This window comes from Strix aluco, chromosome 1 (assembly GCF_031877795.1).
Source record: "Strix aluco isolate bStrAlu1 chromosome 1, bStrAlu1.hap1, whole genome shotgun sequence".
Taxonomy (NCBI): Eukaryota; Metazoa; Chordata; class Aves; order Strigiformes; family Strigidae; genus Strix; species Strix aluco.
Genome location: NC_133931.1, coordinates 129,985,877 through 130,002,401, shown reverse-complemented (window position 1 = coordinate 130,002,401; position 16,525 = coordinate 129,985,877). Strand labels below are relative to the sequence as shown.

The 16,525-nt window shown below is 36.6% G+C and overlaps 1 protein-coding gene across 3 annotated transcripts in view; it reads right to left on the bottom strand.

Moving 5' to 3' along the window:
* Positions 1–16,525, bottom strand: part of VPS50 (VPS50 subunit of EARP/GARPII complex) — a 97,185-nt gene that overhangs the window by 69,273 nt on the left and 11,387 nt on the right. For all 3 annotated transcript variants that reach the window (XM_074835748.1, XM_074835741.1, XM_074835732.1), the window contains exons 4-10: positions 15,946–16,017; positions 11,865–11,918; positions 9,706–9,776; positions 9,177–9,294; positions 9,053–9,088; positions 6,497–6,579; positions 928–970 (exon numbers count right to left, since the gene is read on the bottom strand). In XM_074835748.1, the coding sequence (XP_074691849.1) occupies positions 928–970; positions 6,497–6,579; positions 9,053–9,088; positions 9,177–9,294; positions 9,706–9,776; positions 11,865–11,918; positions 15,946–16,017 (477 nt within the window). The remainder of the gene's footprint in view (positions 1–927; positions 971–6,496; positions 6,580–9,052; positions 9,089–9,176; positions 9,295–9,705; positions 9,777–11,864; positions 11,919–15,945; positions 16,018–16,525) is intronic.

Here is a 16,525-nt window from a genome sequence, read left to right as displayed (position 1 = left end):
AAGAGTAAAAGAACCAAAAAAAAAAAAAGCTTCGCAAGAAAAAATACAAAGGCATAAATAAAGGAAATTTAACAAAGTTCTAATTGTACAGGGAATTAAATAAAAAGATACAATAATACATGTGCTAACCTGACTTTCTAAAGAGCACTTGACTAGAGGCATAGAGAGCTGCTGGGATAGCTAATTCAGTTTCCTGCTATGCATTACATGTACTACATATACATTATACATATCTGTATTACTAGACTTCTTACAAAGAGCTTGCCAAGTTCCAGCTCAAAATTACCTAGGAATGGAGTTAAAATAATGCCTATTGTTTATGAACTATTTTTTGCCACCAATTTCCAGCAAGACACCATTTTATATTAATTTGCTTTTGTGATACTATCTACCAATTTAAACAGATCTGTGTTAGTCGCATCTTTCCCAGCTATTCAAGTCTTACCTCCTATGGGTTAGCACTGGCCCTGTCCAGCAGTTTCCCGTTTGCTGACCTCTAAAATTTACAGTGAATTGGTGACGTCTTGTGTAGTTTATCCAAACCTATTGGCACGCTGCTAATTTACTTTTCACAACTATTCAGGAGTGGTCTAAAGAATTCACAGCAGTTCATGGACTGAAAACACCATACGTCTTCAGCATACAGGGAACACCTTTGCTCCAGTACTTCAAATGTTACGTGCCTACTTTATTAGTTAAAGCTGGCACAATTAGTGAGCTGGACTTCTAAGTTTGATAAGATATTATACAGCATTTAGGTTGATTGCAGCACAGAAGTCTACATGAATAGCAATGACTATAGCATTCCAAACAGTATTTAAAAGAAATGTGCACGTTCTGTAATTGCTTATAACATCGTATTAGAAAGCTATAGTACCTAGAGGTTAAATACTAACATATACTAAACATCAGTATATTTATTCTTACCTCTATTTGTTCCAAGGTATCCTGCAGTTTTGAATTCAACTCACTATTAATGAAAGAAAAAAAATGTTTAAAATAAAACTACTGATCATATTAACATTTCACGCCAAGTTTCTTGTTTCCAAAAAACACATCTGCCTGCTACCAAGCCACAACACAGTAATTTATCATAAGTCACTGTGGCAGGTGCACCCACTCAATGAAAAGAGACCTTCTTGGTTGCTGAAGTGTAGCACCTGTTGATTTCCTTTGTCTGTGCCTTTGCTCTCAGGGCTTCACAGTAGTTGGGGCCTTTGGCCAACGGGAGCTGCTAATGACCACAGATCAGATTCGGCTTGGGTATAAATGGAGTCCCCTAGGGGAACCATTTTGAGCTTGTCCACTGGAGCAGCACGCTGCAGTCAAGGACTCTCCCCTTGCGCCATGATGCCGCCCAAGGAAAGTCCTTGAGGTTACTTGGGTCACGATGCTTTCCTGAAAAGTTCCTCGAGGTTGAGAGTCCTCACTTGTTAGGTGATAGAGCGTTTTGGGTTGTCGTTAAACCCTAGGTTGTTTTGTGATAGAGAGCTTTGGGTTGTTGTTAAACCCTAGGAAGTCGTGTTTTGTTCTCCTTTCACAGGCATTCAAACCTGCTGTTGAATGGTTGTGGAGGTCTAGTTAATTGTGTTGATAATAAATTCTTAAATTTTGATTGCTGTTAGTTTGAGAGCCTCTGTAACAGTCACTAACCTGCTGTTACTGTGTCAGACTAGCATCGCCACACAACTGTTACTACTGAAAGGCACTTACTGCAGGCATTTGCAGTATTCCTAACACTTCAAATTAAAATAACTGTTGTAGTAGCACATTACCCTAGGTTTATAATACAACAGTGTTAAGAGGGCCCAGACAAGACCCCATCCTGCTAGCGTTTAGTCATGCATTCAAAGGCATTCCCAACCCCCAGGAAACTTATGCTCTAATTGTTTTGATTTGGTACTGTGGTCTACAGCAGAACATACCCAGGAAGGTCAGGGCTGTCAAGTCTTTGCAAACTATGGTATGGTAGCTTTTATTTCTTGCTCAGGAACGCCTGAGAACTTATCTTACACAACCCTCAGAAAGTCTTTTTAAGACCACCATTTCACTTCTCTGAGCTGTATGTGATGTAGCAAGATTCACAAAAATAGCTACCATAAGAAAAACTATTTAGGACAAAGAAAAGCACAACCACTCCTTTCCAACAATAATTGGCTTTAAAAATTTCAGAACACCTGTCAGAAACATAAGACAAAATATGACTCCTCTGTTTTTGTTTGGAAGGGTCAAACCAACCAAGAAACAGGCAGGATATTCCCTTCAAGCATGGAAGGCACAGAATTTTCATGGTATAATCACCATAACTGATTTTAGACAACTTACTTCTGTACTCTGAATCTTCTCCTAAGGGGCCTACATTAACTATCAAAAGGCAGATTCTAGGTTCCCTATCTAGTTCTCTCCACTTAAATGATATGTCCGTCACCCCTCCTTTTTTGGTTCTGTTACATAACCTAGATACAACACCCTCCAAAGAAAGGTTTAAATGGAAAAAACTGCATCAGAAAGAGCTGGCATTAAACACTAAATGAAGCAGCCAATATTTCTTTGTTGTTTCTCCACATGCAACAAGCCTTCAAACAGAAAAGCCTCCATAACAATTTAATGTTACTACATCTCCTGCTAGATTTTATGAGCATTTCCTGTTACTCCAGTTCTTTTAGCTAGCAAGATGATGTTAGAACAAAAGTAAGAAACTTGCTCTGTGCACTGTATCACTCCTTTCCATCTTTAGAACCAGGTACAGCATAGTCCACCACCCTCTGCATATAAGCATATAGTTGGTTTACATGTCGAAATTAACTGGTCTAAAATACAGAAGCTGCTGACATCAGAAAAAACAATGCAATGGGCTGAACAAATTAAGCAGTTGTACCACTGTAAGTCCTATGAAAATTCACAAAGCCTCTAATGGTAGCAGGTACCATATAAACAGAAGACTATGACTCCTTTCACACAAACATCATGAACGTGCTGCTGCTCATCTAGCATTCTTTACCTTTTCTAATTCAATTAAAAATACACATGGATTTTTCATCTCAGCCAGGCAACTTACATGTTCACACACATGCAGAATTTGCTCAACTACTGCAGTGTAGGACTGAAAAACTTCCTGGGCTCCAGACACCATGTCTTGATTATTGCAGGTGATCATATTTGACTAATTCAATCTGTATACCAACACAGATCCTCATGAAAACTAGTTCCTTCGTTTTCACTATTATTAATGCCAGGCAAGCCTCAGCTTGCAATCACCTGGTGACATAGGAGGCTTGGTCAGCTCAGGGATCTGAGTCCTCCTGTCACAATTCCCAGCAAATGCCCCAGGATCAGGGCCATTCTGAAACAGTGTACGTTTCTTTTCTTTTTGGAGAGGAGGATGGGGAGGAATTCAAAAGAAATTGTTCCACATGAAACACAACCAAGGTAAAACTGCCACGTGTTTCTCACCCCTACTATTTACAGCAACTGCTGTGACAGTGCTGCCTTCCCATTCAAGAAAGGTCTTAAGCACCAATTTTGAATACACACATTCATAGTTTATTTATTCAACCAATCTATGATACATGGAGGTGTTTGCAAGAATAGAGCCTACATTTATCCTGACTGATTTAGGAAAAGAAGGTGCAATCACAAAATTTCATAAGTAACTTTGATCAAGTATTGAAGTGAAAATGTAAAAATGTAGTGTCCAGCTAAATCTGTATGTAGTTTCTAAGCCAGAATTATAAAAGTAGTGCTCAGACATAATGGCTAAATGATTGTTATGAGAGCCCATTTACCATAACTGAGAATTTAATTCAAAGCATTCGTTTCATTCATAAAAAACGTATTAGAAGTGGATTTTTTTGCACCCCATCCATACAAATCTAAATTAGCGCATTTTTAGAAGGCACATTACTGCAATATAACAGAAGTAACATTGTGACCCAGATGCAATAGACAGTCATCCTATTATCTGACACTACATTTTCGTACAGGTTTTTCAAGGGAGCCTACTCACATCAGAACTGATTAACAAGCAGAAGGCAAAAGACTTTCATTTGTATTTTTAAATAAAAATTAATCACATAATGCAAGCATTCCCTAGGAAGAAGACAATGGAGAACAAAAATAGACATCTAGCTTATTATTTCGAAGGAGGATGAGCAGCCATTCTTAAAACCAAAGAAGTCTTAGCAGGGAAGCTGAAGCGCTTGCCTCCTCAGATCATGTATACACCAAAATAAAAAAGTTATATGCTTCATAGAAGGGTTTAAATCCCCTGCTGTTTAAGAGCTACCCCCAATTCCTACCACTGTCTAGCAAGAAAAATGTGAAGAATGATTGTACAAGGGCAGGCACTGATTCTTTTCATGTGGGCAGCATACAATCAAAGGGATACTGTGAAAATTTCATGGGAAGATACACAGGTGATGTCTCATATAAGCATGTTAGAAAATGCAAGCACGTGTCTGTTTTCTTGACTAGCAGTTTTTTAATGCAGTCCTAAACAGAAATGCAACAGATCTATTTATTAATTTAGCCCAATACCCTGCTAGTGAGGCATTATTCCATACAATACATATTCTCTCAGACTTCTGCAAGCAAAACAGTGCACAGAGACTGAAGTGTATCCACTGGGGCTGAGACTTGCGGCTAAATGCAAATGCAGCCAATGTCCTTCTGCTCTCACAATGCAAACAAAAACAAGGTCAAAAAACTCTCTCAGAATAAACAAGCAGTGCTGATTTTTTCTGTCATCATTCTTTCTTTCAAGAAACCTTCCTCTTGGATGCAAGGATAGCCTTTTGAGTGCAACGACAAAGTAGTAAATCCTCACAGCTATTTGTCAGGTATCTTGTCAGTATGCTATCAGACTTAAAACAGTATGACTTTGGCAGTTAAATATTCCAAATGGCAAAAATATGAACTGTTCCAAGGTCAAAATTTTGCTATACTGGCCATAGCATGCTGGAGATAAACTTTGAAGCTGCAATAAAAGCTTAACGTGATTCAACATTAAACAGAAAGTTTCATATCATTTACATAAAAACAGAATTTAAGTCAAAGAAACTGTGTAATTTAACCTAAAACTCGGAAGAGCAAGGTTTTCCAGATGAGCACTGTAAGATTCCAAGAAATCAATCTGGCTTTTTGCTAATTTCTCCAAAAGAAAAAAAATATAGGAGATACACAGAATAAATCAGATTAATGTTTGGAGCCACAGAGCACCTGAAAGAGCAATAAATACTAAGGAGAGCTTACTGAACAGTATAGACAAGACACAAGTATGGAAGACTGCAAGACCCATCTGTCTACAGAAGGTAGAGTCAAGCAGAGCAAAAGTTGTTCAGGAGTCATCTTGCTTCTCAACAACTAAACTGTCAAGGACTGAGGAAAATCAGTCTTTTTTCCTCATTCAGATAAACAAGGAATAGTTTTCATTTGCTACTATATAAGGAAGGGATTCAGAATTTTAATATACGTAGGCAAATGTTGGCTGTACAGTCAATTTGTATCCACACACAAGTTTTACGGAACTAAAAAGCAAGCAAAAAGCAGCTTTGAAATCTGACTTCAGAATAGAGAAGGGCTTATTTCCAGGTATAATTTCTAACTTCATACACTTTTTTGGTCCATCTTCAGATCCTGAAACAACTATACCTCAAAAGCAAATGCTAAACTGAAATAAAGGATTATGGGTAATCACTCTGAAGTTGCAACAAAGCATACGTTTAGAGGACAGAGGGAGGCAAAGCATGTGTTTTCATAGATTTTGGCCCTTCTAAGTCAGAGAGCATTCTGACAGATCAAACAATGTCAGAATTTTACCCAAAAATTTAAAATTCTAATTAAAAATAACACAAAAAATATAATTAATCTAATGATCTTCTTAGTGGATGAAACATCAAAACTGACTTCATTTTACTCCTTTATGGTCATATCTATTATGACTTTGAACTTAATGCTTACCCAATCCTTTTGGTTTTTCTTTCTAAACAGCAATGAAGATCCTAAGCTAGGAACTGCAGATACTTGAATTAGTTCCAGTTCTGAAAGCAATTTTTCCATGACAGCATGAAGCTCTGCACTTGCTAATTTCATTGCCAAGACTCAGGGTAAGTTATCCTCCACAAGCCATCTTGCTGTACGTAAATTAATTCCAGAATATAAACTTGCTTATTAAAAAATTAGCTCAGGTATCTCTAGGCTTGCAGGCTGTAGCACAGTTATAATTCAGTTGAAACTTTACCTGTCAATATACTACAACAGTTACAGAACAATGATATAGTCCAAACATAGATTATATAGTGTTATTCTAGATTATATAGAGTTATTATATACTATTATATAGTATTATATACTGAGGATGCTTATGCTTTTATAAATGCCTTGATTTTACTTTTCTAAGCAGAAAGCTGCTTTAGAAAATGAGAATTAACAATCACTGTTTTATACCATTTATAGCTAAAATCATCCAGAAGCTGAAATATGCACAATGTCACCTTACCTTATACAACTGTAGTGTTTGAAAGTGCTGGCAGCTTTCTGGCATTCCAAGCACAGCTGAATAGCTCCTGGATAGTCCTCTTCCTTAGGATAAAATACAGTGGACAGCTAATTTGGCTTTTGAAGCAAATACTGCAACACCCATTTTTGCTTGCATGCTTATGTATAAACATTAAGAACAAAATATTTTGCCTCTTACATCTATACAGTAAAGTTAAACAGAATATGTGAGGGTCTATTGCAGAACTTAATGGGCAAGCAGTTTAGAATTAGAAACAGACATGTTAGCAACATCTGAAAACACTAGGTATTACATTACTTTAAGCAAATCACTTGCTGTTTTGTTTTCTTATGCATTCATACGCATCATATCAGAGAGTTTTTATTACAAAACAACTAACATCTTCCCAGTTAACTTTCAAACCTCTGTTAATACAATATGATCTATTCACGAGCAGGGAAGGAGGTAAGTTCAAGACTGGCAGGTTGTTGCCATAGTTTACAAACACTAAAAAGAGACAAGGGAGACACTTCAACAGTATGCCCAAATAACACTACTTAATTTGACACATTCCATAGCTAATTAGAAATTAAAGACAACTGGCTCACACAAGGCCCCAGGACAAAAAGAACATACTTTAGGAAAAAAAGTAAGGAAATATTGTCCTATTTTATAAGAAGAATATCCAATAGCTAGACAGATCAATCAGGAAGTACATGAAGATGCCAGGAAAAAAGCAAAACAAAAACATACACACAAAAATGTAAAACCCCAGGATCTTGCCCACAGAACATGGGCAGTGCCTTGTGTATAACTACTGGTTTCGTATTCTATTAGAAATAAGGCCAGAAAGGCTCTTGGAGGAAGGAAAACCCTCTTTAATAGCTAAGAGCTTCCCTTTTTGTCCTAATTACATCCATTATATTATGTGCTTCGGAGAGCACAAACGCAAAGCTGTTACCGGAATTTTGAAGTCATCAATTGAAGAGTAAAAACGCAAGAGCAATTTATATTTGGTTATTATCATAAAGGAGTTTCTGAAATTAAATTGGTTTTAACAGCAGCATTCTAATGCAGATCAAGTTTAGCTAAAAACACAAAAAACCCCACAAATGTTATCCATTAGATGAAAACAGAACAGTACATTGGTCTAAAATGATTGCTGCATTTACAGCTCTTTGCATCTTTCTCCATTGGAAACCTGGTATTTGCTCCATTAAGCCTAACAGAGCTTAAATCAGAAAGCCTGCTTGCATAACATTTATTACTAATATATTCCAGATGCAGCTCACCCCTGTAAGTTATTATAGCTTCACGTCTGGTCTTTTTTTAATTGGGAACCCTATCTAAATATTCCTCTGTGAATGTCTACTCTTAGCTCTCATGCATATTCCAAGCTACTAATTTCTTCTTGGAGTAAAGACAATAAATTGGCCAATATCTGGGATACCTTACTGGGAGCACACACTGAGCACAGCTCTAAAACTGCACGTAGCCAGAAAGGGCAGTACCAGCCTTTAATGTTTAAAAATCACTGGCAAATTATGATAACCAGACATTAGGGTCTGTGTGTGAATGACCCACACCTGCATCAAGACAACTCCTGTCAGTAGACAGTAAAGAGCTGATTCCCTGTGCAACAAAATACAGCACAGAAATGAAAAGCTAATCATTGTACAGGGCTTACTGAGCAGAAGACAATGTTTATGCAGCCTGTAAATTAATACATTCTTGCTTGGTCAAGAATAAGAAAGTGTACTGAGAGGTGTATTACCCAAGATGGAATTAAACTCAAGGAATCTTAAGAGTCACAATTATTAAGACTCAGTTTCCAAATTTAGTAACTACAGATTATCATAAGGACGTTCCACTCAGTATTAGCTGTAAATATTTGACAAACTAACAAGTCAAAATTGTTACAATTAAAATACAGTTGTCAATAAGATCCTGAAGCTGACTGTCATACAACTAACCACCTTACGACAAGAACTTGGGTTTGCTCTGTGCAGCATCTACTGCAGTTTTAGGCAGTACATACACTGTATCAGTAGAATTTTCAGTGTCATGGCCTGCATGCAACAATGTTTTCTGTAACTATTAAAAATCCAACCCAATGAATAAGGAAAGAAGCTACTATTATTTTTAAGCATAAGTAGGGAGCCCATATATAAATTTGTACAGTGATATACCAGTAGAAGTAATTTATCTAGATCCATCATATCAATCAGCTAAATCTCACCTTTTTTTTTTTTCCAAATATCAAGCTAAGGGCAGAAAAGCAGTATAAGTTGAGGGTTGGGAAGGGAGTGAAGACTCCACAGCACTCTTACTGAACTAACTCAAGCTTCAGTGCCCAGATCTAAAGGCAGGATTAAGTCTTTGAAGAACATACTCCTCCCCAGCACAAGGGCTATTTGATATGAGTTATTTCTCACAACATTTTAAAAAGAATAAAAATATAATTTCACCACACAAACACACCCATAGCCTATTTGCAAGAGGAAGGAATGAAGGGACAAAAAAGGGACTGACAAAAATAGTCTGGCAGGGACTTACCTCCAACATCTCACTCAAACGCACATCAGTTCTTTGCTAAAAATAAAAAAAAAAATATCACAGTGATAACTACACAGAAATGAAGACAAATATTCTGCCATTGAACAAAAAGAACTGTACATACCAGTGTTTTTATTGTTCTCAGAGACTTCAGCAGTCCAATAAGCAACTGTCGTTTCCTTTGATTTGCAAGAAGCCCCAAACTAGTTTGCGTGAAGCCTTCCTTTGCTATATTCAGGTGTCTGCAAAAGTTAAAAATTAACATAATCTTCAATGTTACATAAAATAAAACTTATTTCTAATAAATTCTAACATATCCATCAAAATACATGCTAGAAAACAAGATTGTCAGCATTGTTAGGGAAACCCAGAAATTGAGATGATGCCAACAGACTACTAAGAAGGTATGTTTTCCCTTCTGCAGAACTCGTCTGTGGATCAATGGTGCACCTCAAAAGGTTCCTGTTTTAAAGAGAACTCCTAATTGAAAGAGAAAATGCAGTTGGTATTTGTTTCAGTATCTTTAACTACTATTGCTAATTCCATTCAGCATAGAAATAGGAAATATCAGCAAGCAAACTTCTGGAGTTTACAGATTTCTTCTTAAATACTTTTTTCCCATGTCAATCTCTGACATTATTTAAGCAAGATACCTTCTTCCATTTGTGCAAATAACAGCTGCTAACTGAAGGCCAGTCTGCAATGATGTAACACGTTCAAGTTCCTACAGAGAGACAACAGGTTAAATATACAAGTTAAAGTCGTGCTACACACCAGTAAAGACTAGTGATTTGTAGGTTTCTCTTGAGATGTTATAATGACTTTGTAAAGTTACTTTATATATTATTTGTTTCAACATTTTATATATGCTAAGCACTGGAATGTAACATTAACTATCTTTTAAAATACAATTCTCTTTTGAAGAAAGATACTTGAAAACCATTTTCATTGCAGTGGGACCCTCTACATTTATATACTGTACGTTTAGCCTAAAAATCTCTATACCATTAATACACCACCACAAAATGATCGAATTTCAGTGACAGAAGCACTGTGTTTAATTTGCATTAATGTGCCAGAGAGCAGCAAAACAAGCAAAAAAAAAAAAAATCATGTTACACACAGCATTTTCTTGTTCAGAAGCACTTGTGTTCTACCAATTTAACAGATGTCACTTCATAATGAACTTTAATTGTATCCTGTTGAATTTCAGCTGAAAACTCTTCAGCACAGGTGACCTGAATTTAGCTTGATTTTGACTTAGTGAAGTGTCTAGTATAATTTCAACTCCTTTAAAAAAATAATTTTTTTAATATACCTATTAGGATTTCTTTTGTTAGGAACAGCACTGCAGAAAAGTGAACATTCTCCCCACCCTAAAGAAAAAAAACACCTTTTTTTTAAATACTGCTCATTATTTCAAAACATATCAAGTGCTTTCCATGGAGAGAAGGGAGACTTTCAGTTTGAAAACTAATCTAATTCTAAAGATATGAGAAGCAAAAACAAGTTTAAAGTTTAGTTCAAATTAAGATCAGTTCCTGGTTGGTCTTCAAAGATACAAATAATTCTGACAAATCACCAAGCTGCATCTTTCACCAAAAACAGTTCCTCCTCTATGTTATCAACTTCTGCCCAGCAAAACGCCAGAGCACAGATGGGACACTCACAAGGTCACTAAGGCCGGATGTGCAGGCCGTAAGTGCAAGCACAAGAGGAAGTTGTGCCCTCTGGATGAAAGAGGAAAATAATTCCAGCTTCATGAGATCTACCGTGGGTTAACTAACACCTAGGGGGTACAAGCCCTAGGCTGCAGCAACAGTGTGTCAGCTGAGGAGGAGGCAGCAAGGGAGGGACGTAACAGGAAGAAGCTTAAAGAAGAGAGGAGGAGAAGGGAGGGGAGAGGAGGAGAAGGGAGGAGAAAGGGAGGGGGGCAGGAAAGAGTGAGCTCCACCACCAAATACAGCCATCATTGCCCTCCCACACTCTCTCCAGCTTCTTGACCAAAATGAGAATTGCCATAATAACTGGTATGACAACGCTTACACAAGGTGCTGTACACACTCAGAATTACCCACCACGGGGTAATTCTCCGACTACTTTGATAACAATACCAAGTTTTCACTGCAGAATTCTGTCATTTCATGGAAAGATCAGATAAAATCAGGCAGAGCTGACCAAACGTACAGGGGCATTACTAAAACTAAATGGGTGGAAAAAAAACCCTTCTCTTTGGAGAATCATTATGACAGTTGTTCCAATTATGCTTTGGGAACAAGGAGAGAAGCCATGCCAACATTCTCCTGCAAGCAGCTAAAGCAGTTTTGCTTTGTTTTGCTCTCAGAGATCTTTGACACGTTGAGGCTCTATTTTCAGCTCAGTCTTCTCTTAGATGCTTTCTTCTCATGACTGCCTGAGATTAGTGGAAGGTTTCTGGTTAGGTGCTCTTAAGGAAAGTCACTGATGTTTTCTCTTACGGAGAAAGATCTGAAACCATTCCTAAACACAGGCACTAAAGAAGCTCTCATTCAAATCAGATATTGACTAATAGCCAGTGAATTCATGTTATCAGAAAGCTTTCTTAAAATGGTCATATGCCAAAGCCTTTATCAACCTAATAGCCTCCAGATTAATACACCCTTGGTTCTTTTCACTCTACAGATGATTAGCTTGCATAGACAGCTAGTTCCAACCAGGCACTAGCATCTCTACTAACAAATTACTAGATTTAATCCCCAATGAAACAATGCAGCATTATAACAGCACAAAATGGAGTGGTTTACTCTTAAAAAGTGACTGTTAGTTGTCTTACCTGAACATATGCAGGCTGTTTTTCAAGAATCAAGTCTGCAACTTTCTTAGATACCTTAAAAAGAACATTACACGTGAAACATAGCAATCTCAATTAAGTAGGCCATCCCTATATTGAAGTTCTACCACAAGTTTGTGATTCTGTATCATTTAGTTCTGTAGTTTTCAAATTTATTAAGAAGTATGCCACAAGGTAAAAAAATCCTAAAAATGACAATCAGCTTTCCTTAGGAGCAAGACAAGAAAAGTGTTTACAGTTCCATCTAGGAATTAGTGGGCATTTTTAAATTAATCCCTTACCTCTCTTGCTTGTTAAGGAACACGCTAAAATAGAAAACAAATAACATGGGACACTGCAAGTGTTTACATTCTGCTTATGCTACTGCTAGAGTACAAATTTAAGTTAACCATCTACTATGGAGATCTAAGAAAGCCGTAAGGACACCTACCTTTCAAATTGATAATTGTATTTAAAAGAAAATTCCATGTTAAAATGAATATTCACCCTGAGCACATTATACCCTTTCTTTAGCACACAGAACATGCATATTTTAAAATTTTCTCCATTGTTCTGAACTAACAGTAAGTGAAATGCTACGGAGAGCTGCTGTCTGTACTTAATTTAAAAATGGACATTGCTACAGTCTTGTGTGTCTTAGTCTCTTGTGTGTAAACACACAAGCCTAAAAAAAAAAATCCAACACTAACAGTCACACAAACACAAACTTGAGAACAGTGTGTTTTGTTTTATTTTTCAGCAAGGAATACAAGTATTTAAGAAGAAACCGTTTCAAACATGACAAATTACTGGTATTGCTCTATATTCTTCTTGGGGAACAATATTCTCAGAAACGAAAATAAAACAGCCTACAACACACTACTGGGAAAGACAGATGAGGTTTTTATATGTTTGAATTCTTAGTCAAACATAGCACAAAGTTGGGATCTTCAATCAGCATTCCTGTAACCAACTTGAGTGGCTCCAACAGGTCAGTTCCCATCCTCTGGAAGAGCACCTGAATACAAATGGTCTTCAGAGTACTCCAATATCATCAGCTGCAATCTGGACAAGGGGCATATATCTAGCTATGCTCTCCTCCTTCCATATTAAAAAACCAGCCAGAATCATAAAACTATTTTAAAACCTCTTAGTTGTTCTATAGATAATAAAGCTTTCTTCTGCAGGACAGAAAAAGAACCACTCCAGAGCTGGGGTTGGGCAGGAAAGGATATTATCAGGCCAAACGCTACACAAGCCTACATGACCTTAGGGCTCTAAAGAAGTTTTGCTCACTGCACAGTCTATATGCTGTGAAATTTTCACCTCCCTTTTCTGACCTGTTCTTCCCACTAGCCCCGTACCTGTAAAAACTTTAGGACAGGAATACCCCCGCTAGTCATGCATTGTGCTAGTACAAAATCCAGTGGTTTGATTCTTCACTGTTAAAGGGATTCATCAAGCAGTACACATGAATAAAAGATGCATTTCATTTTCAGTTTTTACACTGCTTTTTTAATTTGTTTTGCAAGTTCTCAGTTACCCTTGACTAATAACAATCCCAACACTGTCAAGCATCTGTTGCAGCCGTGTTTGTTTTTCTTTCCCTGAATTTAGTGATAACACTTCTCTGAGCTTCCAAGCTATTCTCTTTCCTTTCTTTTGGATGAGCAATATTATCCCAGGTTACTTCCATTCATTTCCAAGTTTCCCACCCCTTTTGGCATCTTCCATACAATTGCATTGATCCTTAACTTTTGGAATCCAGAATTGCAATTGCTAGCAATGAAAGTGACTGCAGTTATCAATGCATGCAAACAACAACGATCTTTGAGAGGATCAAACAATTTTCTCCAAAACTAATTTCTCTTTCCTAATCACATCAGGAAAAAATATTTCATCTCCTGAAGAAAAAAAAGATACAGCTGAGGATATCAGTCTACTAATTAAAATGAAGTCAAACAGAAACACAGCTAAAAAGCCTAATTCAAATTGTCTGTACCAAGATTGTTAGACAAATTAATATGTGTATCATAGCAGCTTTAAAGAAGTCTTGACTGAGTCGGGATCCATACAATGAAATGGAAGACTGTAATAGGAAAACTATGGAAAATACAGAGTCTATAGTGACCCCGAAAACAAAGGCATGACCAAGATCAGCTGTGCAAAAGCAGATGGTAACAGTCAGTGAGAAGCGGAAGATCAAAGCTCTGTTACTTAAAATTCACACTTATTTGAGCACTTTGTGTTACAGAAATTTAGAAGTTGGAATTATCTCTAAACCACTATTGTAAATTCCTATACCTGCGATAGATACAGGCACTGAAGTGAAAAAGGCAGTATTTATTCTTTTTCAAAAGCGGTGGTATTGTGTGATCTGTCAACAGACTTCTTGAGTCCTCTATCTAATGATCTATTCACAATCAGCATTAAAATATCTTTAGGACTGAACTAACAACGTACAACATTCTGCAGTACAGTCTTCCATGAAGGGCACTAATGTCCTTTAAGACAGACAGTAATCTAAATGACATATCACAAGATAAATGGACAATAATTGAGACTGGAAAAGAAAAAATGTAGCAGTCTCTCACATTCCACCTGGAAATATGACACAAGGACATGATATAAGCATACAAGAAATTTTAGCAACTTGGCACATGCCCGAGGAGGAAAACAAACCCAACAAATCCTTTCTATAACAGAATCACATTTAGACTAGATTAAGGAAGACATAAGAAAGGCCCAATCCTGACTGGGGATGATGGTGGGGGAAGAATTGGACACATGTTTCTTGTCAACAAAAGTTTTGACTGAGAGTTTTTGTTTGTTTTCTAAAAGACAGACACATCTGGGCCATATTTACTGAAAACCTCCTGCTCAGTTCTCACCCCTATTATTCATTAGCAGCCTTGCACTGAAACTACCCCTCTAGCTGCAGCTAGTTCCCATCGTGCAGGCAGAATGCCCAAGACATTGATAACAGGTATTAGGAGTATCCAGCATATGTCAATGAAGTTGTCTCAGTCTTGAGTGTATTTCTTTGCAAAACTAGGTCACCACCAGATGTCCTCTTAAACTTTAAAAAAACAAAAAAGCAACACAACCGCCAAAACCACCACCCACTTTCAACTTCTTTCCTTATACCTCTTGGTGAGAAAATGGAATGTTCATTTGCTCAACTTCTAATACTTTACAAAATTTCACAGGTTTATTCAATGGTTGGACTAGATGATCTTCAAGGTCTTTTCCAACCTAGATGATTCTGTGATTCTGGGAAAAGCAGTCTTAGGCAGAAGGAACTTGTTCTCTATGTATTGTCAACGATTCAATATTCTCCTTCTGTACATTTCATTCATTTAAAAGACATGAATTAGAATTATTACTATTATTTTACTTGCAGATACTCTCCAAATGCCACAGTTAATGCATTCCTGTATCATATTATTCATCTTTAAAAGAGCAATGAATCAATTATTAAATGTATGAATATAAAAAAAAAAAAGCCTGAAATATAACAAGTACCTTTCAGAAGCTGCAACTCCGATTTCCCCTCGTAAATTATAGTTATTATTCATTGTTACATTTCATTTCTTTTATTACGTAATAACTCTGTACCAGTACTCACTAGAAAGCCTTCGGACAATTAACAAATTGACAAATGAAAAATAAGAGAAAATAGCAACTCTAAAGAAAGAATTTTTAAAACATTTTATGTTTTACATTGCCAGAAATCCCTCAAAAAAGAGATACTACTGCACTATTCAGCACTGAGTTGAACATTACTTTTCTTGAAATACATGAAAAGCTGAACATTCACGAAATCAAGTTTCTAAAGAAATAGCACATTCACTCCTTGTTACTATACTTATCATCAAGATTTACTTTCATGATTTCATATGATTATATGATTTACAGGTATGATTTTCCACTATAAAGGCAGACAACACAATATTAAAAGAAAAAATGCTTAACATCTAATGTGTTTAAAAAAAAAATCAAAACTTTTTCAGTTACACTTCTGGCTAGACTTATAGACAATAGAACAAATTGCTGATGGTACAGAGGAAACTACTTTACTTACAGCAGCTTGCTGTTGTTTTAATTTGTCTCTGTACTCTTCCAGTTCTTGAAGACTAAGCACTGGAGGAAGCCTCTGCATGTAAACAACAAATTAAATTCAGTAAGAAATTAAAGGATGTTAAATATACTTGCAGTATTAACTAACCAAGCCGTTCCATTAAAGAAACGTTCTTATTGCTTCTGCAATCTAATTTGTAGAATTAATCCATTGTTTCGAATGATGGATACTGAAGTAAATCAGTGTTAAAATAAACAATGTATTATCATAATTACATCACAAAATATCATAATTACCTCAAAGTTACCTTATTTTAAGCCATATATGCATACACACAACCCATCTAATCATTGAAATCATTATGTCTCAGTCAGCTTGCTAAAAAAATACCCAAAACACAGAATACATTTTTTTTTCCTCCAACTATTTTGGCTTTTTCACCATAGTTTAAATTATGAAATGCCTGTTAGCACAATTGATATTAATTCTACCACGTTAAAAGAAGAGACTCCGTACCAATACTGTCTGTTAGGATCTCCACACAAACGCAAGATGAGACAGGAGGGTATAGTGTTAATGCAAG